We start from the raw sequence: 27,804 nt of genomic DNA on the forward strand, positions 1-27,804 counted from the left end.
GCAATACAGTGGTTGAGGGTGATGAGGCCAGGGAAGTTTTAAGGGAGTTGTGAGGCGCATCACAGAACGGAGAGAGAGCCGAAGAAAGATTTTTTTTATTTATTTTTTTATCATGGACAAAATTATATATATTTTTCCTTAATCTCATTCTCTGAAATGCCTGAACTCTTTTTGCTGAATCTTTCCAAAATATTCAGCCTGAAAATGTTCAGCCCAAATGGTTATAGTTTGGCAAGGTTATAAGCCACTAAAAACAGGGTCTTATAAGGCACAGTATTGGGTAACCTTAACTATAGGTGGCACTACCAACTTTGCCTGTAATAGTAGTCCCCTAGCCAATATTAGATAGTACCTATCCCCTTGAGCCCCCAGCCCCCATATATTTACTACAGCTCTGGACATTTAAAAGGAAGAATGAAGCAGACTAAATGAAATTTGTATGTGATGAGACAAAATGTATTCAAGCCATCTTTTACTTACGATAGTATATGCCATGGTACTCTGAGAACTATTTACAGGAGTATGTCATGTGAATAGTTTGCTGTTTTAGAAAAATTGCAGTATGTTAATTTACATTTAGAGATAAAAGGTGCTGCTTCTTCTGTACCTTCTGGGGACTGTTCTCTTGCTGCAAATATATTTGCCTTATGCTTTAAAGAATAACAATTACTTGACTTAGAGTTTGACTTCTTTAAATAAACTCTCTGTCTCTGTAACAAAGGTCACAATGAAGTGATAAGAAATAGTGCAGGCAAATTTGGTGGTGGCATTTCCATCAGACAATACAGAGGGCCATGTTTTAATGGCTCAGCCATCTGAAAGCCTATATGGTGTCAGTACAAGTGTACTACAGAAAAAACCCCAGCGGCGTTTCTGCAGTACCAAGTAAAATTGAACATTGTAGTAATGGGAGCAGTGGGATTTTATTTTATCAGTTGCATTTCAGTACTTCTGAGCCTTGCATTCGTTTGCTCTCTCATTGTTGGCTGTATTCGGTAGGGCACATGAGCAACTGACACAGGTACAGCAGCTGACTTAAGTGTTACAGCACCATTTCATAATGCAGATGATTTTGGAACTAAAACTTCAGTAAATATTCTCTGAGGAGGAGTTTGGAAAGCATCTCATACAGTGTACCACTGAGCCATAAGAAGTCTTGGGAGAACATTGTCTTGCTGTCCCACACAAGTAACTCTACCTGACATGAATGGGAGAACAGACTCATTAAAAGCACAAATGGTCCAGTTGCTCACAAAATCATGAACTATTTAGACGAAGCTCAGTGGAGTAATTCTTCATTTCCAGCTACATAGCTAAGAGCAGGATTTAGTTCAGAGATACAGATTTTTGAGTTAAGTGACCACTAGCACATCCTGACACTAAACTATCGAGTTTATTACATATCATGTCCCTCAAATGGGATGAAAACTCTCCCACATACTGGACCAGATGAATAGGATGTACACATTCCAGTATGCATTTTATAGATTCTTCAGAAAAGTTATTAACCACAGCTCCTCCCCGCCCCCCAAAAAAAGGATGACTATACAGTGTACTAGTATGATTAGAACTGAATGCTTCCAGAAACAAAATGTTTTGGGGATGGACAAAGTATAAACAGTATTTCTTAAAAAAAACATATGATACAAATCAGGAAATTCACTGCATTAATCAACAATAAAGGAAGTTTTTTTTTCTGGTTAGCACATTTCCATATTAGCCAGAGGTTTATTTTGCTTCTTTTCTCTGGTTGGAATTTTCTTCACTCTGGACAAGAGAGAGAGAGAATAAATTTGGGCAACAGTTCCATTGTAGGTGCATTCTCTTTTCCAAACAATGCATATGTTTAACTACTTGTCACACTGTTTTATACAAGCCAACAGAAACCTTTACTAGGCCTATCCAGCTCCCTTTGAAATCAACAGGGCTTGTCATTAACTTTGATAGCAGCATCATTTGGCCTGTTCTGACTGGTATAACAAGTATGTGGAGCTGAATGTGTTATGCCAGCAGCACACCGTCTCCCAGGGGTGAGCAGTCAGTAAATGGGGATGTTTACAGGTAAAATAAATACCCTGGGGATGAATGTGGGCTGAAGAGCTAAAACTGCTGGAAAACTCTTATTTTTCAGCTTCTTTATTTTATTTTAAAGCACCAAAACAAAGCATATTAAGTCGGATTTGTTAAGCATGCACGTGTATAAAGTAAGCATGCATGTGCGTGGTATAAATTAAACAGGCTTTGCTTGAACTCTAGCAATTCTATTAGTTTAAATTTTCTTTGTTTCAACAGGTTTGCTTCATTAATAGAAATACAGAAGAGCAAGAAATACCATTTCTGGACTACCCATTCCTATTGACTGTTTAGCCTAATGAATTAAAGCCCAGATCCTCAAAGGTATTTAGACTGTTAACTTCCACTAAAATCAATGGAAGTTAGCAGCCTCAATACCTTTGAGGTTCTGTGCCTAACTGTCTCCTCTGAATGGTTCAGTATTTAAACTTTGTTAATGTTGTACTCATTAAAAAATCCCCTGCCTATCAACCTGATAATACAGTTGACCACTTTCCGAACATTATCTCATCCAAATCATTGTTGGAAAGAGAACAGGTCAACTATACACAGACGTTAGGGTAGATCCTCAACTGCTGTAAATTGTCATAGCTCTACTGAAGTAAATTGGTTATTTATTGAAGTCAATGGTATCATGACAATTCACACCAGGGGAGGATCTATAAGAACAGCCATTCTGGAAGAGTATCAGCACTGGAACAAGGCCCAGTTAGGTCCAGTTCCCTCTCCAGTTTAGGTTTATGAACTCTAGGAAGATGCCAAGCTATCCACAGTTACATTTTAACTTGCCATTTGAAAGCTCATTCTATAACAGCTTTCCTTGTAGCTATCACTACCTTATGTGGAGGAATTGATTTCCTCCCAGGCTCTTTTAAATTGAAAAGTTTTTAGATTATATTTATTTTATAATACATGTGCAAGTCTCCCTGTGTGTGGAAACAGAGACTGAGACTGACCTCCAAAATGAAGTGAATTTTTGGTTAGCTGTTACCCCCTTGGAGAAAAGCCTCTGGATTTGCAATATCTCATAGGCCCAAATTTGCTAATAGCATCCCCTGTCCCAAACACCTGTACTGAAAGGAATGTATAAATCTTACATTTTCTGAAGGAAAATGGCCAGTGCAGATACCAGGATAACTGCTGCAGCACATCCCACAGTGATTCCAAGCACCGAGCCTGCAGGAAAATCAGTGCATGGTTAGCTGGAGAGAGTAGAAGTTTTGCGTCTTTACATTTCATTTCACCAACAACAGAGACAGAACAGGAGACTGACTGTCTGAGAAAGCAGCCAGATTGTGGTGGTTGTTTTCCACTGCTGCCTGTGCGCCAGTAGCTTCAAGACACAGCTGGTGCCACCACTCTGTGAATGACTTCATCTTGTGTTACTTCTGCTGATGACAGAAGTAGGCCTTCTATGTGTCCTTCCTCCAGTACATTGGATGCACTTTCCTTGGTACCTTACTGCACATCAGAAGCCCTGTCTCTCAGTAGCTGGACAGCACAAGGACTGTCACCTATCAATATGCCACATGGAGAGGCAGGTCTGTGCTGAGCCGTCAGCCCCAAAATTTTGACATGTACTAGAATGGGGCAGCCATGGCATTAACGGTCAGCAACAACAAGGAAGTTATTCATGTTCTGGAATCTAAGGATGTGATTGGTCCCCTCCATTGCCCTGGCAAAGGGGAACAATGCCATCACAGTATGCTTCCCTCCCTCTGGGAATCCACTCATCCAGGACAGAACATGGTGCTGGAGCTCAGTGAAAGGGAGCCACGCTAGGGAGCAGCCACGGCATGCAGCATGTCCTCCTCCAGACCTGATGGGTTTCTGATAGAGTAAGGACTGAACAGGGTAGCAGATGTGAAAGGGAGTCACTGCTTCTGGAGAGGGATCTAGTATGCAGCTTGTGGGGAGGAGAGAGAGAGAATGACCCAAGGCAGCAAAGCTCTTATGGAAGCCTTGCTGCCATGTTGTAGACCGGACCTCAGAGAGTAGGCCAAAGAGGAAGAACATCCTCTGGGATGTATAGGAGGACATGTGGGAGGGAGGGATGCTCCACTTTTCCCACAGATCCTCAGGATGCAGGAGATTTGCAGACTGTTCCCTCTCCCCACTCCAGGAGGCCATGAACCCCTCCACTCAGAAGGAGAATGCTTTGGTTTTAGAGGAGTTCAGTTCCCCTTCTCCCACACCCAGGTTTGACTTTAAGAAAGGAACATCAGAGCATCTAGTATTATCCAACAAGAGGCAAATCCTCCCCCTGCCTCTACAGCTGTGAAGGCGCCCATAGCATTGGAAGCAGGAATGCCAGGGGGACAGCGTGGGAAGTACAATCACCCTACACAGCACAACTGTTCTGCAGGGGGGTCCTGCCTGGTGGTGCCTAGCCAGCAAGGGTGAGAATCTGCCAGGAAGCAGGTCCTCTGTGGGGGACATTCAGCAGCCTGGGCAAGAGGATTCCTCCCTCTGGGGCAGGGGCTGAGCAGAGGGTTTGCCCCTAAGCATAGCAGAATAAGTATCCTGCACCCTAAAAGAATTCTTCCCTTTGGGTTTCACTGCAACCCCTCGACTCCCTTGAGAATGGGGCCCCTATCTCAGCTTCCTGAAACCTCAGCTCTGGATCCCAGCAGGATTCTGCCAGTTGCGCATGTTCCCAGGAGGTTCAGTGTCTGCTAGTATGAGAAGCAGAAAGTTGGAAGGATCAAAACAGACTAAACGAAAGATCTGCATTAGACTATCCCATAGCCCAGTGGTCAGGGCACTCACCTGAAGGTAACAGGTCCCCATTTGAATCCCATCTCTCCCTCAGGCAGACAGGACTTGAACTGAGGGTCTCCCACATCCTGGGTGAGTACCCTAATTAGGCAAAGATTATAAGGGGGCTCCTCCTTCCCCACCTGCCACCCACAGGCCATTGTGTTTTGGACCTTGCAAGCCACTTAAGAGATTGACTATCTAACTTCCCCCAGTTTGTGGATCGCCAGCAGAGGTAGCCTGCAGCCTGGTCTTGGCGCCTATCTCTGAGAAGGATGGGACTTAGTACACACCCTTCTGGTCAGCATCTCCCACTGGGTACCTTAGGCGGCTCCCACTCTAGCATGCTGGCTTTGTGGCTTGCACGCTAACGTGCTTAGCTCTTCCTATTCATTGTATAGGGCAACTAGGCGCCTAACTCGGGCTTTATGGATTGCAGTGTTTGTTGTTTCTCTGATTTTCTAGGCACCTAAAAGCGTGACACTCAGCATTGCAAGGCCTACGTTCCTTCATGGAGCCGAGCCAAACCAACCAGGCAAGTGGTCAATGGTTTTTAAATGGCCTTTGTTAATTTAATGGGATGAAGTCTTAACATTTATGAATTTTAACCCATGTCTGTTCCTTCAATGTAATGTAATGTCAATTAAATCACTCCACTGACATAGCAGGAATGGAATAGGTGACCACTAGAGCTTACTGGAATGACTGGTTACCACTGCAACGGATTAATTTTACAATGTAGGAATCCAAGTAATAACTGCTTCAGATAGCAGTGACTGGTGAAATACTACTAAATAAAAAGATGTCACCTTACCTACATCAGGCCCTTCATCTTCCTCTACAGTTCGTTCACATGCAGGAGCTAAAAGCACATACATACCACACATAAGTCTTTTGCATAATGATAGTGAATTCAGTGTTATTCTTTGCTTCCTTTTTCAGTATGGCCTCAGTTCAGGAAAGCACTTGAAGCACACGTTTCACTTTACCCACTTGCCTATGTGCTTTGCTGAATTGGGGGCATTTATGATTAAAACAGAAAAGCTAAAGGAGTTTCTTCATTAGCTCAAATGTAGCCAGACTGATAGCCGCTTGCAGAGCAGTCTCTAGTGGTCAAGATAAGTTACAAATGCTCGAGCAAGTCTGATTCCCTGCAGCAAAGAGCAGTGGTGCACACATAAGCAAGCAAACAAATGAAATTGCAAAAGGACAATTTTAATGAAACACACTGGGTATGTCCCTAATGTAATCTCTTTGACCACTGATAAATATCCAGGGTCTAAACTCTGAGTGTTTGGAAGAAGAGGGAACTATTACAAGTGACTTGCCAACGCAGGAATAAAATGTTGATTGCTGGGGGGAATTTGATGAGGAAGGCTAGCTGCAAGGATCTCTGGAATGCTGATGACAAGGACTTCAGACTAAAATCCTCCTTTATGCTTTATGTTCTATACAAAGAATATGTGTGAAACTTCTGTAATACATACATACTCTTTGACTGAGTGCTGGATCCTACCATCCTTACTCAGACTGTAAGCACTTTGAAAGAAACAATCTAATTAAAATTATGGCTAAAGAAAATCCTGTGGAGGGTTATGCGATAAGCTTGCACAGGGCATGTTTCTTAGAATGTGGCCCTAACAATCAGTGCTATAGCAGAAAAACATCTCCTTAGCATAGAAGAACATTACACATACAGTAATTAAAGACCTATTCATAGTCTTCTGCTGTTGACTATATGCAGGCAGCTGCCAGGAGCCATGAATATCTGGGGCCCTAACTTGGTAGCACTCTGCATACTCAGAGTATTTATACTAAAAGAAGTAAAATACACAAATACACATGCTTCATGCTTGTTTATGTCTGTTGTGTTTTTCAACAATGAGAGAGAGAGAGAGAGAGAATAAATTTGTAAGAAACATAGGTAAGTTTGGCGATAAAAGGAGCCACATCTCTTGAAATGAGGGACATGCAGGAGCCATGCCAACTAATCACGTTTTAGCACTAGAGTGTGCTATGTATTTACTTAGGCAGTTTAAAGAATGGCCCCCTGAGGTCAGTCCAAATGCGGGCTCTCTAACACCAGAAGGAGGCTGGCAAAGGATCCTGGATGCATGTCTCATAATCAAAACAAATATTAGAAGAACATTAAGGTTTTAAAGTCAGGCACTCAAAAAAAAAAGTTAATTCAGCTCCCTTGTGCATATGCATTATAATACAGTTTTAATCCCATGATCTCATGCTATATTCCACAGGACATTCAGCGCACACGATGAATGTTACTCAATGTATCAAGATTGTGTAGAGAATGGTGCTGTTTTCTGTAAGACCATTGGTCACATTGCTGTAGAAATTGGAAGGCAGAGGACTGCAGGAAGAAAAAGGAGGGTCTCCAGGTTAACACAGTTGAATACTGCCCCGGAGAAATGGATTCTATCCCTGCCTCTAGCACAGATTTCTATGTGATGCTGGGCAAGTCATGTAAACCAAAAGTTTTCATAGATGGTCATTAAGTGTATTCTTTATTTTCTAGATGCCCAACTTGAGACACCTAGGGTCTGATTTGCAGAAGTGCCGAGAACCCACATCTGCAACTGACATCAGTGGGAGCTGTGCTCTGAACTTATAAAGTGCTAAATATTCTGAAAAATCAGGCCCTTGACATCTCAAACTGAGCATCCAAAATTAGAAGACACTTGACAATTTGGCTTTCATTGCTCTGTGCCTCAATTTCCCATCTGCACAATGGAAATAATACCTTTCTGCCTCACAAGGGTGTGTGTATATAAGGTGAATTTATTAATATTTGCAAAGCACTCAGATGTGATAAAGATGAGTGCCATAAAAAGGCCCATGAGGAAATTCATTCTTTGCCTCAGGATACCATCCCACACTGCCCTGAATAAACACCTGGCCTGGACAATTTCAACCTAAACAGTTAAAGTTTGTCTAAGTTATCAGCAACTGAAAACTGGGTTTTATAATGGAATGCACTAGGCACCCTTAGCTAAAGGCTGTGCTACTCCCTCTGCCTACAGCAAGTCAGATCTAATCAGGGCAGTGGATAATGGACATTTAAATGCCCACATCTCTATATGAAAGCACCACAGAGAACACTGTACATACCCTGATCACACTTCTGGCAACATGTTGTCTCATTAACAAATCTATTTCCATTTCCTGCACAACCTCCATAAATGAAGGTCCTACACTTCTTCAGCACATGATCGAAGTACCACAACAAGTACGTCCCTTTACAGTGTCCAGGATCCTTCTCCAAGAAGCAAACACGGTCTGTATGAAGAACAAAAGGTTAAAATCAGAACATTGCAGATGAAGCAACTCTTTGAATCAGTCTAATCTGTTTTCTTTAGTTAGCCATCTGCTTAGCATAATAATTTAAAATACAGGATTTCACACACAATATCTCTGAATTCAAAGTGATATAATCAATTTCTACAAACTGCTAACCAACATATACAGTAATAAAGCCCCTTAACTAGAATGCATTCTTCAACCAATCTCATTCCCAAAGTCTGCATAAATAGAAGAGCTCTGCAGTGTCTTTCTGGAAGATTATCAAGTCTGGGTTCTGGCAGACTGGGTTTATCATTAATAAGAGAGTCAGGGTTACTTATCACAGATATAGTAAAAGGATAGATATACAACAGATTTAATTAGTTTTATGGCAGGGCCAAAGTCTACTCAGTTACACCCATGGGTTCAATGAGGTTGCACAGGTAACCAAGGGCATAACTTAGTCCTGTGTGTTAGTAGGAACCAATTCCTCTATGTGGTGTGGGACTTGAAAGTCTCATTCACTGGCCCAGACCTCTTACACATAAACAGCAGTGTGGAGTAGTAGATAAGCCAATGACCTAGGCGCCAAGAGATCCGTTCTGTTCCTGACTCTGCCACAGATCTGGTTTGAACTTGGGCAAATCATTTCACTTGGGAGTGTTTCCCCTTTGTTTTGTGTATTTAGATATTTAAGTTCTCTGGGGCAGGAACTGTCTCATTTGTATAGCAGGGCCCTGATCTCAGCTGAAACTTCTAAGTGAAATTATAATATATAACAATGTAGGGAGGGGATGAGCTATTTTCCGTCAGATAAAGCTAGCAGTGCTGCATATTTTAGGAAAGAAAGGAAGAGAATATTAAGTGATGCACCCAGTTTAAAAAGTCTATCCCTAGTTAAGAATCTAAGCTTAATGGGCTTAGAGAATATTACACATGATTTCTTGGTGGTATCACCAACAAATTCTTTATAAATAAGCTTTTTTGAATTATGATGTTATAAGTCACAGCCCATTTCAAGTAGAGGAAAAAGCTTTCAGTAAAACACTGCTTGTGACATCATGTTCTTATTTTTGTAAATTTAAATAATGATTTTAAAGATACCGATCCGAGGCTCTAGGCCTCTTAACACATCACTAATAGAGTGAAATCTCAGCAGCTCTACTGTAATAATTCAGCAGAACCTCAGCCAGTCAGTCACCTACAGGAGCTCCCTTCCCTCCCTTTATTGCTGTTGGAAGTACACGCTCAGAGCTCTCTCCAGAAACCCCATCAAACAAATACAGAAAACACAGGTGACCAGCAAATTCAGGACATTTTGGACCAACAAGGGAGCAAGTTTCAGAATCCTGGAGCCCTGACAGAGAATGCCCTGCCAGCTCCCTCTTTTATAAGACAGGGGATCAAGCTGACTGCAGCTGTAGCAGTATTTAAATTTAAGAACACACAAGGTAAAGAGACAATTGATGCCCTATTGGACAGATTATTTCCACCACACTTCCTTATGTGTACCTCCAGGGGGCACCCTGACACAAGGCAAGGTAATTTCAAAGCCCAGGATTGATCCCCTTCCTTCCCCTTCTGTATACTGTAGCTAAATTAAACCATCTGAATTTCCACTCCAGTGGGGTTAATCGTTTTCTTATGACACTCTGAGGTGGGACCTTTCCCTTTCAAGTGACTTCTCTGGGGTGATGAAATTTTTCGCAGCATTACAACTGTAAATAGCCTAATCAGGATTCCCACAGTTGTAGAATATGTACATAGTCCTACAGTGAAAAAGGCTGTATTTACTCTAAACTCAAATTCAAGCATGTATCTGCGGTCTACAGAGCAATTGTGTTCCTGTAAATGAGACACAAGAAACGGATCGGAAGATAACCTGATTAAAATGGTTTATTATGGACAGGATCCATGTGGGTTGAATAATACAAATGACTCTAGAAAGGGTGGGACTCAGCGGTCTGCTGACAAGTTCCAAGGCAGAGTTAGAATTATGGGCCAGATCCTCAGCTGGTATAAACTGGTGTAGTTCCAGTACCTTCAGTGGAGCTATATGTTGATTTACATCAGTTGAGGATCTGTTTCTATTAGTTTATTTTAAACCACATTGAAAGACTGTTTTCCTCTCCTTCATATTGGTGTTTCAAGGTGGCTAAAGGCACAATGTGATGATGTGCCACTCTTAGAAGAAACATGACCTTTCCTATGATTTGTGTTTTGCCCAGAGTGACAGCTCTTTCCTGCCCTTGACAGCACCTCAAAACTTTGAGGCAACTGTCAGAACATAGCTGATTCTGTCACTTCTGAGTACACTTGCAAAATACAATCCCTAGAATGGACATTTTTAAAGGCTACTTTGAGATCTCGGGTGACTCATGATGTGAGCCCAGAGAACTATATGCCTCCCTCTGAGTTAAACACATTAATTGTCACACTTCCACAGCACAACCTGGATAAGGAACTAATATTTACTTTTGTACCTTCATATAAGAAACTCTTCAGTTTCAGCATGCATGTAAGTAGCAGGATAGTGTCAAGAACTATAGCTGTGAAGATGAAGCAGTACAAACTTGTTCCAAACTTGAGCCCTGAAGGAAGGCAGTTGAATTCAAAGGCACTGATCCAGTAGAACACATTCTGGTAGCAGCAGTATTTAAAGCTGCAGTGGAAATTAGCAATAGTGGAACACTGTGTAAAGAGCTTTGGGGGAAGAAATTAAATGCTAGACAGACATTCACAAGATCTCCCAAAGGCCTTGCCTATCTGGGACTGTATTCTAGATTTTACAATAAAATGACCTCAAGGATTTCAGGGGACAAAACTTTATTTTAAACAAATAAAGCATTTCCGTTGTCATTTTTGCTATCCAAACCTTGCTTCATCCTCACTGTGATGCATTAGCGCAATGCTGCAGAGTATAAACAAAAGTGAAAGTGCCTATGTGTGAAATGAAGTTTGTGTAAAGAAAACAGTAAACAGCATAAGCAATCTGCATTTTAAAAAGTGACCAGTTTTAATTACCTAAGATGTTATTCATAACAGGTAAGGAATTCTTTTAAACTGAAAAGTCTCCTGTTTTGCAGCTTTAAATACCAGTCTAGTCAATTATTAAACTGCCCATCTTCATCTGTGCAACAATGTGAGTGACACCAGGGTGAAATCCAACAGCCATCATTTAACTAGTCTGAGGGTTTGCTAACACTTACAGTAACTGCTTATGTAAATTTCATGTGACAGTCTCTTCAAATATGATCTTGCAAGTATAATCATGGTTGTGTAGTCATGCTTCTAACGTTATTAAGCACTCAGAAGTATTTATTACATCCTTTTATTAGTCAAAACAGAACATTTTCTATCTAGCACAACTGATTTCATTCCACTATGATCACAGCAAATTTCGCCCACAGATTTTGGAGAGGGCTAGTTAAAAGCCTGATTCGTTTTACATGAAGTGTGTTGGGGATGGAGAGAAGGACTCCAAGTTCTCACAAGCCTCCTGCTGAAGTGGAACCCAGCACTATCCATCTGACTGAAACATCTGACACTCATGCTGGGTTGGAGTTAACCAAGTCAGTCAATCAGGGAACAAAACCACAAGGAAAATTTAAAGGAGCTCTTACGTAATTTAGGAGCCCAACTCCCATTTAGGCCTGGTCTACACTCCAAAGATAAGTCGACCTATATTAGGTCGACTTACAGCCACTGCATTAACTACTGCAATGGCTGATGTCCTCACTGCCCTCCTTGGGTCAGTGGAGTGCGTCCTCACCAGGAGCATTTCCACTGACCTGAGGGGTAGTGTGGGGAGCTGAGAGCCTGGGGGGAAGAGCATTTCAATGTGTACACCTCCGCTGACTTTTGTTGACAAAACTCTGTAATGTAAATCAGCCCTAACTTGGTTAGCTAACTAAATCACATAGGGCAAAACACAAAGCAAAAACTTCTGCATTGAAAATACCGAATACTCAAACTGTTTTCAAGTTTTAGATTTTCCTCCCTGCATGAATAACTTATGAACAACTTTAAGTGCAATAGATTTGAAGACTTCATAATCTATTTGCAAAATTCAGCTAAAAGATGATGTGCTATAAATTATTTGCTTGTTGCTAGTATACACCAAAGCATTTAGAGACGTAGAACTAGGAAGAATGGAATGAAAATAACAGAGGGGAAATTTAGGCTGAGTGTCAGGAAAAAAAATAAAAGAGTACTAAAGCAAGATCTGTTAGGCTGTAGAAGAGACTTCTAGAGGAAGTGGTGGATAAAACTTTGTCCAATATACTTATTTAAGTCCCAAGCCAAGCACTAGAAAACATCCTGCCAGGAACCATCCTGCACTGGCAGCGAGAGGAACAGGGTGAACTAACAGATCTTTTCCAGCTCTAACTTCTGTTTGTACAGTACACAGCAGTAGAAGCACAGCAGCTGTTTCTGTGTCTGTCAATTTTAACTGTACACAGACTGTATCATTCCCCCCCTGCATTAAACAAGGATGTTTGTAGCCAAAATACTCTGCAAGATATTTCTGCTGCACTGTTTCTTGTAAGCCCCAAAGGTGTCTGCCTCTGTGCTGAACATGTTCAATTCTAGCTTTGTTTAAACAACTCTGCAGCCCACTGTTCCCGGCATAGAGCTGATCCTAGTGCCACTCAGCTCCAGCGGGCATAGTGAGCTACGTGAACAAACAGGTTTTGATGGCTCAGAACACTTTGGTCCTGGGTCGGTTTCTACTCCAAAGCTGTGATCAAGCATCACTGGACAAAGTGCCTCACTGTTCACAGGGCTAGCACACGGCCCATGCACCACTTAAGGACAGGCTGAAATGAGACATGTGCTACCTGGTAATTGGGGCATTTCACCCTGGGGTAGTTAGAGGGAATCCTAATTCATGCACTCATGCAAATAGGGGTATCCCTGGAACTTAATCTTGCAACATTCCTAGTTCCTTCTCCCTTACTTGTGTGCAAAGTAATTTTTCAGGCTCAGTTGTTCCCAGTGTTCAGCTGTAATCTGAATACAAAAGGGAGAACTGGCTCAAACTCCCTCTCCCCGAGACCTCTGCCTGATTCTAGGACTAAACCAGGCCTTTGGAAAGTTTGTTTCCAGGTTCCAGATGGAACTGGAAGAAGAAATGGCAAAAGAGAACAGGAGGAAGGGGCTGTTCATAGAAATATTCGCCTGCTCTGAAGTAAGAAACCATGGGAGTCTCCTGAGAAATTATGTTCTTGATTAGTTTCCCAAAGCAGTTCAGATAAACACCAGCACTTTTGGTTGCTTATATACACAGCAAACCCAAACTCTGAACTGTCAATATCCAAATGAGAATAAATCAGCTGCCAATTTACAGGGCCTCAATAGAGACCATCTATGGAGTGCTAGAGAATGAGCCAACACCATCCCATATCCACAGCCCTGAACTTTGAGACGCAGAGATGTACGCAACTCATAGTTTGGATCTGGATCTGGATCCAAACTATCCCAGGCATTTTCTCTTGCCATGTTAGGGAACTACCCCCTTCTGGAAATCTGACTTGTTTTAGACACTAAAAATAACATCCAAGACACCTAAATGTAATTCTAGCAGTTAAGGTGGTGAAATCTTGCCAGGGGAGAAGATCAGGAAGTTATAGTATTTAGTCTGATCTGAATTTTTAATGTTATGAAATACTTTAAAGGCTGGAATTTTGCTACTAGCACCTCAAGAAATGTAGTGTTACCTATTACAGGATGGAACTAACCTGAAAGCCTATTAAAAAAAGTTATTTCCATCAAAAGTTTGACACTTTATGTAATAAGGAAGGCATAAGAGCCAAAGAAGGGTTTCCTTTCCCCCCCTTTAATGCATACAGGGTGGGCAATATTCAGTTTGGCACCAGTTACAGATTTAAGGTCCAATATCTCATAATCCCACCGAGCTAAAAGGAGGAGTTTTTATATGACCGTAAAGGGAGATCCCCAAACTGTCCAGTAGAACATGCAGCAAGCACTTACTTCGAGCCAGCTTTCAAGTAACAGACTTCAAATCATGCCCAGGGAAACTACCTTTAGGAAGATTTTAAATATGTACTGACTATAATTTCTCTCCCTCTGAAGTTAGACTGAGGGTCAATATTGAGGGAATCTCAATGGCGAACAGGGACCCCCTCCTCCAGCCGGCTGTAGAACACAAAGCACACACCATCTTGTTTCAGAAAATACACACTACCATTGACACTCAACTATCAATTCTTGTCTTTGCTGTTGTGTCTCACCTCCATTACAGGCAATACAGGTTGGCATCCTACATCAGGGAAGGCATTCCAGTGACTCTAGTCTCGGAATCAGGTCCAGGCTATAAAACTGAAGGACCTGACCCGTATCAATGTCTACAAACCTCCATCTGCCAACTGGCCAACTCCTCTCTTACCCACCTTCTCAGGTCCTTCAGTCTACTGTGCCAAATTTAACTCATACTGTTCTCACTGGGGATATCCTGATGATGATGTGGATGGAATAACATTAGAGGAATGGGTGTTGATAGTCGACCTGCAGCTTCTGTATTATCCTAAGCTGCCACCACTTTACACAGCAACAGATGGTCCTCAGTTTCTTCTCCTGACCTTGTCTCTTCTACAATTGGAAGAAGCTATGCTAAGAATGGAAAAGTCAAAATAAAAGCCAATCTGACTTACCATCATCTGGATAGATTTGTTCAGCTAATGTAGAGCATCTCTTCATACACTGCCTGTCAGTGAAGAAGCGATTCTCATTCCCACCAGCACCTTTGTATGCAAATGGTTTACAGCGATCTGTAGTTTTATCATAGTAGAGTCGGATCCCAATCTTGTCTCCATATACCCCTTCATCCATTGGCTCGTTACATACTGCTCCAGAAAGACCAAAATGGAAAGCATGTTACTCACAGACAAAGGCTATCTGGTAATATTTATAATGACAAGAGTTGCCAGTTTATTCTGGTATAATTTCCCCATTTGTCCTGATAATGTTCTTATTGCTATACACTGAAATGCCATTTTAAGGCTGCTGGCCCAATACACTTGCTGAGAGCAACCTGGTGGTAGAACTCCTACCACGGTGTAGCCCATGCCCAAAGAGGTGTAAGGGGTGGCAGGAAGAAGAATCCCCTGTGGAGAGGCTGCAACATCCTTCCAAGGGCTGCTTCAACCCAACAGCTGCACTGCCGACACATTCCCTTCCCTGAAGGATTGAGGGCCAGAATAGTTAGACTGTTTAAATCACTTTGGCTTGACATTTCTAATGATAAAAAATAAGCAGAATAAATTTTGTAAATGCATTCTGTAAAAAGTTTTTTAAAAAAACACAGCAGACATCTTTCAGGCCTTCATACAAGAAAAAAGGCACACACTCAATTTCCCTTCTCCCCCAATTTTCTGGTCACCTTTAAGAGATTAAAAACCATGACAGTAGCTTCTTTCATGTTAGATTTTGAGAACCAATCCTGTTAATAAGCAGCCAAAACCAAACAAGCTTTTTATATCTCATTCCAAAGCTAACAAAAAACATCATGGATTGTGCTGCCTAGACCACAGATTGCTCTGTGTTTCTGCACCAACGGGACCTGTTCTACGTGTCCGACATTGGGGTGACCTATTTTAACCATCCAGTAGTGACTTAAGCACATGTTCCTATGTTATCAATCTCAACCCAAAAGATTAAGCCATGAATAAACTTGGAGTTGGATAAGGGTTAACAGATATCTGTCTGGTTCCATTTTAAAAAACACCTTTAGCTCAGACGATGTGCAGCTGACACCAGTGAGTTACACCAGACAACTTAAAGATATTTTGGAAAAAGCTGTAGAATAGGTTTTTTTGCAATCACAAGCAGATTTTTTTTAGTCCTTTGTTTTTGTCTTGCATTAGAGGAAGAGCTTGAAGAGATGTACAGAAATGAATGAGCAATATTTCCCTGTTCTTTTGGCTTTTTTATTTGAGCATATGGGAAACCATAAAGCAGTCAAAGCACAAAACTTTGCACAGCAATGTAGCCTCTCCAGGAGAAACCAAGGATATTTTGGGTCAGACTGTACCCATCCATTGCCCAGTGGTACTAGAGGGGAAGACACAAGGAGACTTCATATCTGCTCACCCTAAGAAAGGGCCAGGCACAGGCAATTTCTGTGCTCAGATTCTATCAGCACAAGCTCACCAGAGGAAGGATGGAGTGCGGCAGTGAGGTCATTGTCATTGTCCCACTCCGCTCCTTTTACACCGTCTAATGGTGCTGGCCAGCTGCAGAGATGGAATTACACTGCACCAGTGGGTGCTATCTCTAATGTACAGACAGGGAATCGAGGCAGACGTCAAGACGAGAGTCAGTGGCAAAGTCAGGAACTGAAATCTGGAATCCTGCAAGATGAAGGTTGTGAGAGTGCAGCACTGCGCCAGCATCTTTTGCCATGCAGGGTCAAACTGTAACAGCCTTAAAGACTCAGTTGCTCTTAGACACGGCTCTTGGCTACCCATGAGCCAATAACATAAAGCAAGCTGATGGGAGCAGGCCCTGCCAGTTGGCAAGGACTCTGTGCTCAGCGTAGGCCATGAGGTATTGATTAGTGATATGGTTTGTTGTTACCCTCACAGACGTCTGCAGCTGGCCCTCATGGCTGCTCCTCCTCTCACCTCAATTGCCTACAGTGGCTACTCAGATGGAGGTAAGAGCTGCACTTACTACTGCAGGCCCCCCCCCCCCGATTAATAATCCTAACAATGGCCATCATACACATAATCTGCCATTACTAGTATGTCCTTGCTACTCTCTATGCACCCGTCATACACTCCTCTTCCTCCAGCACTCCGAACATGCAGGCAGAGAGGCCTGCACACTTTGCAGAGTTCATTTCTCCAAGAAGCTGCTGAGCACTTGTGCTTTGGCTCTCCGCACGTCACTGAGCTGCCTGCCTCAATCAAGCCCTTAGTCTGAACAGAGCTTGTGTGCTGAGATGCCTACTTCCTTCATAACGCAAGACCTAAGTCTGTCTGCATACTCCCTCTCCTACTCAGCTCTCAGAGCCAACACAACAAGCACATCCTGTGAACGAAGCAGACAGAGCAGAGACACTGCCGGGAGGCCAGGGACAAAAATGATCCTGTTATGATAGGAGTTATTTATGAAAAGATCCAGAATCAACATAAAGTACAGTGAAAAAAATGCTGTGTTCCATCTTTAGCAGGCAGCCTCACTAAGCAGTACTTCTTGGCTTGCTCCCTTGCTCCTTTTTATCCAGGCTAAAGAGCTTTCCAGTGTATGCAGCCAGGACAAATATACTGATCTACCACTGCACACCTATTATTTGGTTTCTATATAAAGCTGACCTGAGGGCTCCAGGCATTTTACATTCAAGGGACTGCTGGAAACATCCCCTCACTTTCTCAGAAAATTTGCTTTTGCCACCTTGCGAGAATAATTATAATTCCCACCCCCTCCCATCTCCCATCTCAGCCACTTGCACGCATGTTAGTCACAGCACCGGCCGCAGAACGACTCTCTCCTTCAAGATTAGTTTATTGTTTCACCACTTCTCTACTGTGTACCTGCCAATAACCTAGGCTCTCATCTGTGCCTTCTTCGCTGTGGGGCAGACACCACTGTTTGATAGCTGGCCAGAAGGCTTGAGAGAGAAGACATTTTGGTACTCAAACCCTGATGTATACCGTTCATACTACCAGCACCCAGCATCCCAGGGGGACTCAGATGCTCAGCTCCAATCTGAATATAGTGAAAGATGCCCATTAAGATGAGCCAGAATGTGAACTTCAGCTCCAGGTAAGAGTGTGACCCTAAGTCAGGTTGATATGGAGCATTCACAAGGTGCCATGAAAGACTAGGGACCTGTCTCTACAAGTGGGGGACCCTGTGTTTGGATGAAGACTATAGACAAAGAGAGCATTAACTGGGATAATATTACTACTTTTCATCAAGCTGCTTTACAGACAGCAATTCATTCATCCCCACACATCCTTTGTGAAGGAGGAAATTAGTCCATTTTACCAAAGCGGAATAGACACCAATTGCCTCTTTGACCTTGGACCTGTCACATTAACCTCTCTGCAGCAAAGAAAGGATTAGGATTCAGGGGCTCCTAATTCCCAGTCCTGTATCAAGGCCATAGAAAAAGCTGGAAGGATCAGCAAGGCCAAAGATTTTTCTAACAAGAACTTCTAGTGAGAGGCTCAGAATTTCGCTATCAAACCTCTAACAGTATGTCTACACAGCATTTTGGAGCGAGTCTTGCAGCTCAGCCCAAACTAGCTGAATAGACAGCACTTAGAAGTTGCAGTATGGGCTGGAACTTGGAGTCTAACACCTAGGGAGGGGGGTGGACATCAGCAGATAAGTCTACACAGCAGCTGAGAGGGTGCTTCCCAGTGTGGGTAGGCAGATGTGCCCTCACTCTGCTTAAGCCAGCATGCTAAAAATAGCAGTGTAGCAATGGCAGCATGAACAGCGGCTTGGGCTAACTGCCCAAGTACAATCCCGCTTGCCTCCTGGGGCTGTAATTGGTGAGCTAGCCTGTTCCACCACCCATGGTAGCGTGGCCACACTGCTATTTTTAGCATGCTAATTTGAGCAGAGCTAGCATGGGTAGATGTACGCTAAGATGACTAGTATTGCCACCAGGCAGGGAATTTATTGGCACACCAGGCAGAGAAGCATAGAAAGTACAGCTAGTCAAAAGATTTTTGTTGAACCCGTTTTGATGGAAATTTTGCTTTTCATGGAAAACCAAAGACTTTCTGTGGAAAACGGAAACCATTCTATTTTGGCCAAAATGTTTGGTCTTTCAGTGAATAGTAAAAGTTTTCCAACCAGCTCTAACAGAAACCAATAAGAGTGCCAGTTTCAATGATTATTTGTACTATGGTATTAGCTACAGGCCAACCAGGGCCGCATTGTGCTAGTCACTGTACAGCCGGAGTAAGAGTGTCTCTGCCCTGAACAGTTCATAATCTATATAAATGATGGCCCTAACACGTAAGGAAGGCAGGTGGTAGGAGGATATCAGGATGTCAGATTACCAAGGGGACAGTAGCCAGTGGATTACAGTCATCTACTTTCCATGTTCTGCCCTGATCAGTCAGGCTGCACAAGCACATATACACTGGCATCCACTCCATGTCCCTTATGAGTCCTTTCTAACATTGCACAATCGCTCTTTGAATCCCCCTTTCCTCACATCAGTGAGCACTTCACAGGTGGAAAACTTGCTATCCAAATCCCACTTGGACCCCAATACCGCACTTGCCAACACGTTCTGTGGACAATTCTGCAAAGAATCCACAGTCCTGGGGGCAGGAAAGGGGCTTGGGGACTCCACTGACAGGAGGCAGGAGAGAGTTTTCTGGGCGCCAGGAGTGGTCCCTGGGTTAGAGAGAGACAGGAGGCTGGCACTGCTGTTTGCAGCCTGGGTGGGCTCCTGCTGTGTCACAGCAGCCCCTCATCTCCCTGAAGAACTAGCAGCTCAGACTCAGCAAAGGAGCTACTAGCTGACGTACTAGGGGAAAGGGGAAGGGAAAGACACTAACCAGAAGGCCCATAGCCCAGGACACATGTTCAAAGTCCAGAACTATCATTAGCTATGCTGCAACATTAGGAAAGGAGTGTAGTTCTCTAAAAGGGCAGGGAGTAAGGAGACCTGGGTTCTATTCCCAGGTTACTTGCCCCATGGGTGTGGGCAAATCATTTTGGCCAAGTTCCTCAAAGATATTTAGACTCCTAACTTCCACTGACATAGTTATACTTTTGAAGATATGGGCCTTAATGTCTGCCTCAGTTGCCTTTTTATAGAACGGGATAGCAATTCTTCATACTTTTCACCTGAACATCACCTGAAGGCCACATTTTACAGAGCCGTGTCATATAAATGGCCACGTTGTTCCAAGGGACGTATAATCAAAGTGCCAAATTCTGCCCAAGGGCCTGATTCTGGTAAGTATTGGGCCTCATTTTCCAAGTCAACAGGAGTTGAGCATCAGCACTGAGCATCTTCCAGGATCAGACTTTAAGTGAGCGGCAGGGCACATCAGAGGGAACCACTGGGAAGCTTCATCTCCAACATGATCCACAGCCAAGCCGCTGCAGGATATTGGCAAATCTCACAAATACGTTTCACTGGGAAATCCCACATGGAACAACTGGGGTCATTCACTGAACTTCTCATCCCACAGAGCATCAGAAGTCAATGGGCATGACCTCACACTGAACCATGAGATGGGCAGCTAACTATATAGGGGTAAATCCATAAGGGAAACTTCCGCTCAGCCTCTCAATGCCTAACATTTAGGCATCCTGCTGTCTAGTGGAATCCAGAGCCTGAAGTAAGGCACCTAGACTCCCTGTACAATGCACAGGGAGAGCTAGGCATTCACACAAAAGCCAGCACGCTGAGCCATTTAAACTAGTAAGCAGGAAAAGCAGAGGAGAGGGTGTGGCCTAAGCCCTGTCCCTCAAAGGGAGTTAGGTGTTTACTACCTCGGCTGGAGGAAAGAACCTCCTTGCCCTCCATTTGGGATTCACAGCTGTGAACCTCTCCTGGAGTTTGCCACGTCAGCCCTTTCTCACAGAAAATGGTAATGGTGGTGGAAGCCTCTTTTACCCAACAGTTAAAGTACTCACACAGCATATAGGAGACCCGTGTTCAAATCCTCCCTCTGCCTAATATGAACATGAACCTGGGTCTCCCACATTCTGGGTGAGTGCCCTAAACAATGACCTAGGCGATATTCTGGGGTGGGGATCTCTCAAGCTCTCTTGTTGAAGCTGTTCTACTTTGTATAAACTATTTAGATATTCACTGGAGCAGGGAATTGAACATAGATCTCCCAGGGAAGCGCCTTAACAGTTAGGCTATACTGTTGTTATCATTCTTTCAGTGGCCCACTGAACATTTCAGTTTTTCATACAATGTGGAACAGCTTCAACAGGAGAGACAGAGAGAGACTCTCTCATGAGATAATGCCTAGTTTGAGAATGCCACGGGCTCAGGCAAGAGTTAGACGCTGAGCTGCTTGTAGGTGTCAGGACTTAGGTGGCTTTGCACGTGCCCCAGGCAGAAATTTAGGTGCCTGTAGGGTTAGGTGGGGTTTTGAGGTTCTAAATTTTGGAGTTAGGTGCCTAAGGTAGCAGTTAGGCACCTAAATCCCTTTGTGGATCTAGCCCTTAGTCTCACATTAGGAAGAAGATATGCTCAAGACCACTATTTCAAGCAGCCTACAATTTCTTGAAAGACAGATACCCCAAAATAGTTTGAGACATGCGCCGACAATTAATCTTCATTTGCTAGTTTGCCTGACAGCAGTCAGGTGTGTTATATCAGTTTTTAAGGGATGTGGTTGGTAGAAGGACCTTTTTACATGTTATTCTCCATTGGCTGAGCTATTTGTGTTACTGACATATTCAGCAGTTGTGAGTGATAATGCTATTTCTGTATTAAGGATATTTATTCTCTGACTTCAATAGAATGGCTCCTGTAAGCAAGGATGAATTGTCTGAAAAATGCTGCAGGATCAAACCCGTGATCTGTCAGGAGGCTGGGGCGTGAACAGAAGATGTTCCGCACAGTAAATTAGCTTCACCCTATGTGCAGCCATGCTTAAGCAGACAAGGCTTGGGTTAGAGCCTTTCCTTTCTATTTTCTGGATTAACTACTCTCTGCAGTAGATGATTTCAGTGATGTGTATGTGTGTGTGTGTTCAATACTACAGCATAACACAGTCACTGTCTGTACGTTATTGTTCATCGTAAACAGATCTTTGACTCACAACGGTGATAAAGGATAGGTTAGACAAACAGCCCAGCTCTGAACATATGGCGTAGGCTTCTACTTGCTACGGAGATCTGAACAGATCATTTGTGTGACCAACTGATTATGTTTATCAAAAGTTCCATTTACCTCTAGTTTACAGCTGACACAATGGGGCCGTCATCACATTTCCACAGACATTTCTGGGTACTTCAGACAAGGCATTCTAAGGTTCCTCTCTGTTCAGACTCTTAAGCCTCTTATTCAAACCATTTCTCCTTGCTCTGCTTTCAACCGTGCTGAAGTGAACTCATTGACATTCTGGACTCCATTTAGATTGCAGAGAATTGACAAAGTTTAAAGATAAGAGCTAATATCTAGCTAGGAAATTAAAATGTGATTGTGCAGCAGTTGAACCTTGTGATCATGGCAGAAGCCTATTCATTAATTAAAATGTCTGCTGATTTAAATTACTTACTTAAATTACCAGCTATAAGTTGAGAACTGTTCTTTAGTCTCAGTGAAATGTCTGTTTCAAGTGACATGGCGTGTGGGGAAACCAGCACGAAACAGGTTAAGATGAGGTGCAAGAACATCTGCAAGTGCATGGGTATCTCAAAGCAAATCCTATCCGGCATTCAGCATAGGACCTGTTATCAGCTCTGAGCGGTAGGCTATGTGATAAGAAATTGTGGGTAATGAGTTCAGAATGCAATACTCTTGTCTTTATCTCACACTTTCCACCTTCAAAGCTCTTCTCAGAAATGAACTGATTAACCTTTACATTTGTGAGGGGTAAGTGTTTCCTATTTTTAACATGGGGACAACAGGACAGAGAAGTTAAGTGGCTTCCTCCAAGGGATTCGGTAATAGAGCAGGGTAAGAATGCAAAAAGTTCTGCTCCCCTGAAAGTTTCTTCTCTACAAAGCTTTACATCTCTCAAATCTTGGGGTTTTTTGGTACTATGAGAAACATTTCCCTATATATTTCCAGTTTCTACAAGCTCTGTAAAAATTAAGTCCCGCTGCATTTCACCGTATCACAGTTTAACTGATGCAAGGAGATTTGTTAAGAGCACAGTATGAGGTAGACAAAAAGTATATCATATGTCCCCCATTGTCTTCAGAGTACTTCATAAACATTCACTAATCTTCACAAATGCCCAGTCAGGTAGGTACCCCTAAGTATTCCTCACTTCTCATATGGAGAACTCCATGTGACAGAGGTGGCTTACTCAAGGGCAGATTTTCTCCCCACTAGTGTTTTCAGGAACTCCTCAATGGCTACACAACTGCTTATACAGCTCCACCAGCAATAGCTGTTTTGGGAGAACCACCACAGCACAGACATGGCACAAGTGTTCACCGCTGTGCCTTCTTGCCCCCTAGTGATGTACAGAGTTATGCACTGATCACCTGAAATAGTGGGACTTTTAGCTCAGGCTTGAGAATGTGAGCGATGCCTTCAGGCTGTGGGGCACAGAGGGTACCGCCCTGAGGGAAAGCAAGCAAGCCACACCACCTTTGCCTGGGATTCTGGTCTACTCCAAAGGCCAAAACAGTTCTTGGGATGAGTTGGAGCAACCTCAGTGGTGGCCCAGCTCCGTGCTTCTCAACCAGGGGTATACGTAGCCCTGGGGATATGCAGAGGTATTCCAGGGGCTACATCAACTCATCTAGATATCTGTCTAGTTTTACAACAGGCTACATAAAAGGCACTAGCGAAGTCAGTACAAACTAAAATTTCATACAGACGACTTGTCGATACTGCTCTATATACTATTAAGTACAATATTTATATTCCAATTGATATATTTTGTAATTTCATGATAAAACAAGCACATAAACCATTTTTCAGTAACAGCATGCTGTGACACGTTTGTATTTTTATGTCTGATTTTGTGAGCGAGTAGTTTTTAAATGAGGTGAAACTTGGGGTATGCAAAACAAATCAGACTCCTGAAAGAGGAACACTAGTCTGGAAAGGTTGAGAGCCACTGGTCTAGTTTATGGTTGCCACCCAATGGTTACCTATTGGCTGCTTTGCAATCCAGAATCTCCAGAACAGTGAAGAGCAGGGAGATGTCCCCTCTCACTTCTAAAGTGTCTGTGGGCATGTAAGCGGTCCTGCAATGGGGAAGTTTTCCACAGCCTGACTGCACAAGTCTCCCCGTCAGAACAGAGAATGAACCACAGAGGTGTTACTCACATCACTATTGAGAGGCACGTAGGCCAAGATCCTCCAAGATACTTAGGCATCCAGCTCCTGTTGATTTCAATGAGAGTTAGGCACCTAAATAGTTTTGAGGAGCTGGCCATCAGATACTACAGCAATAAGCACAGTATAAGAACCTATATAGAATACGCCATCAGTCCGGCACATAGGGTGAAAAGGGCAGCCTTGGGCCCTAAGGTTTCATGCTAAAGCAGCACATCTTGCCCACACCGTATCATTTTCTTAATTGAACATCAACACTGAGATGATTTGAATAGTGTGTGTTAGAAGGAGAATGTTTAGCCTTAAATACCAACACTCCATTTCCAATCTATTACAGGTCCTCCAACCACGTGCAACTTGGCTATAGCTAGTTACACGAAAGCCAGCCACTTATTCTGAGACTGCCTTGAGGTTAACTGGCTAAATATATCTGAACTTCTGAGGCAGTCCTACCCAGGATTAGAAATATTTCTGAATAGCTTGTCGTTACAACCATTGTAAATACTGTGCTCAATCTGCATCTCTTAAGGGTGCTAACCTAGTCTGACAAACACAGTTGAGTCTACTGTTCAAACTTAAGCTAAACTTTCGAAACAGCTGGGACCTGAGGCCAAGGTGCTTTGTGCGGATGTTATCCTGTAACAAGTTATAATCAACCTAGCAATTCAAGTCAACTGAAGCCTTCAGAAAAACATACCCAACAAGCACAATGTATGCACTGTAAATGGTTCTGAAATATGGCTGCATGAATTAATGAATCTGTAGACCAAGATCTTGATTCCAATCATACTTTGTTGTAAATCTGGTGTAACTCAACTGATTTCAGTGAAGACAGGTGTAGCTGAAAAGGAAATCAAGGCCCTAAATCTGAACCTTAAGTTTGCATTATGAACCAGAGTGTTCATAGACTTATGTTTATAACATTATGTTGTAAAGTACTGTTAAAAGCACCAGTCTGCAAAACATCAACTGTCCCACAGTATTGTAATTAGAACTAGGCAGTTTTAACTTCCCTGAGAGGTTGTAGCTATGTCGATGGGAGAAGCACTCTAATTAACACCAGGAGTTAGGTCAGCATAATTGTGTCACTCAGTGGTGTGGAAAATCCATACTGTCTGGAAACCAAGACTAACAGCAGTCTGATATGAAAACAAGCACTGCACTCTGTAACTTTAGATAGGGTCACATGGGATGGGTGACTGGAAGAAAAATTCCAAAGGTGTAGCAGTGTTACTCTGTATACAGCAAAAACAACAAAAGTCCTGTAGCACCTTAAAGACTAACACATTTCTGTGGACATAAGCTTTCATGGGCTGCAACCCACTTCGTCAGATTGCAGAACAATCCTACAGCAAAGACGTAAAAGATGGCCTCAGATTAAATCTAGAGGACTAATTTTTTTTAAAATTTGGCATGTATTAGCATAAAATGCCACATGAAAGTATTGCTATTGTGCACATAAATCAGTGTTTAATTCCCATCATTTGCTGTTTTGAATGAACATTTTGCACACCTAACACTTACATCTTCAAAACTCTAAATGAAGCTTCAGCAAGTTTTGCCAAAAAGAAACCTACTGAAAATCTTAATTTGGTTGTATTTCTTGATAAACATTAGACAGTACCAGCAACACACAATCACATTTTAACATACTGTCTTGGAAGTTGACAAGAAGTTTGAATAGACCTTTTCTATTTCTTCCAAGTTATGACATTAAGCCAGGCGCACTACACAGGTTAAACAAATCCAGTATACACAGGTATATTGCTCTTTTCTTCTTTCAGTTTAGTTGAGTTTTTTGAACATCAGAGACTGATGCTATCTAATGTAGATGGGAACACTACATGCTTCCTCACACATCACTCTCACAATCACACCTTAATCCTGACTTGCAATATGCCTGTTGTTCCAGTACTGAGCCTCTTAGACAGAGGCTAACAGGTGGGCATGTGACAAATTGACTAGGAATCTTGTGATGCAGCAACTGTTCACTGAGACCACAAAACCTAACACTGACAACTGGTTCCCATAGGTTAAAGCATCCACCTTCCCGACAGCTATTCCCACATATTGTGACATCGATTTATTGCTGTTTTGTACAAAGAACTGGAGCTTTGAGACCATCACCAAATATCATGAGCCTCATGATAAAATTGTGAGAGCTGGCAACACTCAACATTACCTTGAAATCAGTGGAATGGATTAGGAGTAAGAGTGGCACAGCCCGGCTCATCTGCTGTCTATTACTCACTTGACTTCATTTTAACACTCTGGCAGCTACAAATATAACGCATGCTGACACCAGAACAGAACACTAGCTGAAAGCAGTGGTGGTTTTAAACACACTCACCTGGATTATCCACTTTAAGTCAAAACTTGAGAAGGCTCAAAGTATTTGATGCACATTTATTATTTTGTAGGTAGCGGAAGTGACTCCAATCCATGAGAGTACAATACTGGATTGGACAAGCAACATTAGGTATATTTTTTAAGCCATCTTTCCCTAAAACTGATCACAACTGATCTGAAAACACTTGGCACCCATCCCTAATCAACTTTGAAATATTCTGCTAGACAGCTATAAAATCTTATTTACTGGAGAGAATAATAATTCCTTGTATTTATGTAATGCTAATTAAAGAGATGATCACCAAATGCTTATACCTTTGAGAGGGAAGGTGGGAGGCATATGATGCTATGGACACTGCATAAAAAATGTCAGAGGGGAGATGACAAGTAACTTCTGTAAAGGGAATTTGAGGAAGGTGATATGTAATTGAGAGGTTGGGATTTGGCCAGGGCATTGAGTTTTTCAATCCCTCCCCTTGCGAAAAGCTCCGTACCCATATAGTCTATAATGACCAATGGTCAGCATGTTGGTGTTGTACATCATACAAAATACAAAGGTATGTTAAAGAAAGTAGCTTCTTACCTTCCGGCCTTGCTGATGTAAAGAAAACACGGCAAGAGCAAAATAAAGCCACAGTGAGTGCAATTCTACAGTTGTTCATTGTGCTTCCAGACCCACACTTGGAAAAGACACTATCTATTGTCCACACTACTTATCTCAAAGTGCAAAGTTCACTTCAAAGATCAATCTCTTTGCCAATCATGATGTAACATGCACTAATCATTAATAGCTGACTAGCTATTTTAAAGAACTCTTAAGTTTCTTGATGCATTCTTTCTGGTAAATAAAATGGACAACCCTCTCTCCTCCCAGCTTGTTTGCTTTACAGTAGACTCTTCTGCCCAGACACAAAGAGCCTCATTCACAAAGAGTTTTCCGGGAGAACCTTCATCCTGATCTAGTCATTCATTCTGCTAAGGTGGCAAGAGTTTTAATGATTGAATATACCTTGCACCCAGGAGGACTGAACAACCACTTTTCCAGAGACTGAAGTTATGGCACCCCTCATTGACCGGCTGATAGGAATAATAGAAGTTACTGTTGAAGACTCACCCAGTTCCAGCTGAGAACTAAGTTTTGGAAGAGAGCAATAGGTCTATTGGCTCCTCAAGCTGCTGTTGCTCCACTAGAAAACAAATGCAATATTCAAATTGAATCTACTGGAATTCCTATTAGAAGTCAGTTCCATCTGTAATTGCTCTTTGCCCCCTCTGGAATATTTCTGGGCTTCATTTGTAAGAAAGAGACACTCCCAAACTGTATAGTGGCCTCTTGTATGGCTGCG

The 27,804-nt window shown here is 42.6% G+C and overlaps 1 protein-coding gene across 1 annotated transcript; it reads right to left on the reverse strand.

Annotated features, from left to right (window-relative positions):
* Positions 1 to 82: 82 nt before the first annotated feature.
* On the reverse strand, positions 83 to 27,162 carry LOC137144361 (boophilin-H2-like). The gene is made up of 6 exons (XM_067534613.1): positions 27,042 to 27,162; positions 14,802 to 14,993; positions 7,957 to 8,124; positions 5,645 to 5,692; positions 3,171 to 3,249; positions 83 to 1,767 (listed from the first exon to the last, which is right to left on the reverse strand). The coding sequence occupies exons 1-6, from the start codon at positions 27,118 to 27,120 to the stop codon at positions 1,701 to 1,703; spliced, it is 633 nt and encodes a 210-aa protein (XP_067390714.1). The 5' UTR covers positions 27,121 to 27,162; the 3' UTR covers positions 83 to 1,700.
* Between the last annotated feature and the right edge of the window lie 642 nt (positions 27,163 to 27,804).

Source organism: Emydura macquarii, unplaced genomic scaffold (assembly GCF_026122565.2).
Source record: "Emydura macquarii macquarii isolate MOO-44397 ecotype Brisbane River unplaced genomic scaffold, CSIRO-AGI_Emac_v2 contig_3451, whole genome shotgun sequence".
In the NCBI taxonomy this organism is placed as follows: Eukaryota; Metazoa; Chordata; order Testudines; family Chelidae; genus Emydura; species Emydura macquarii.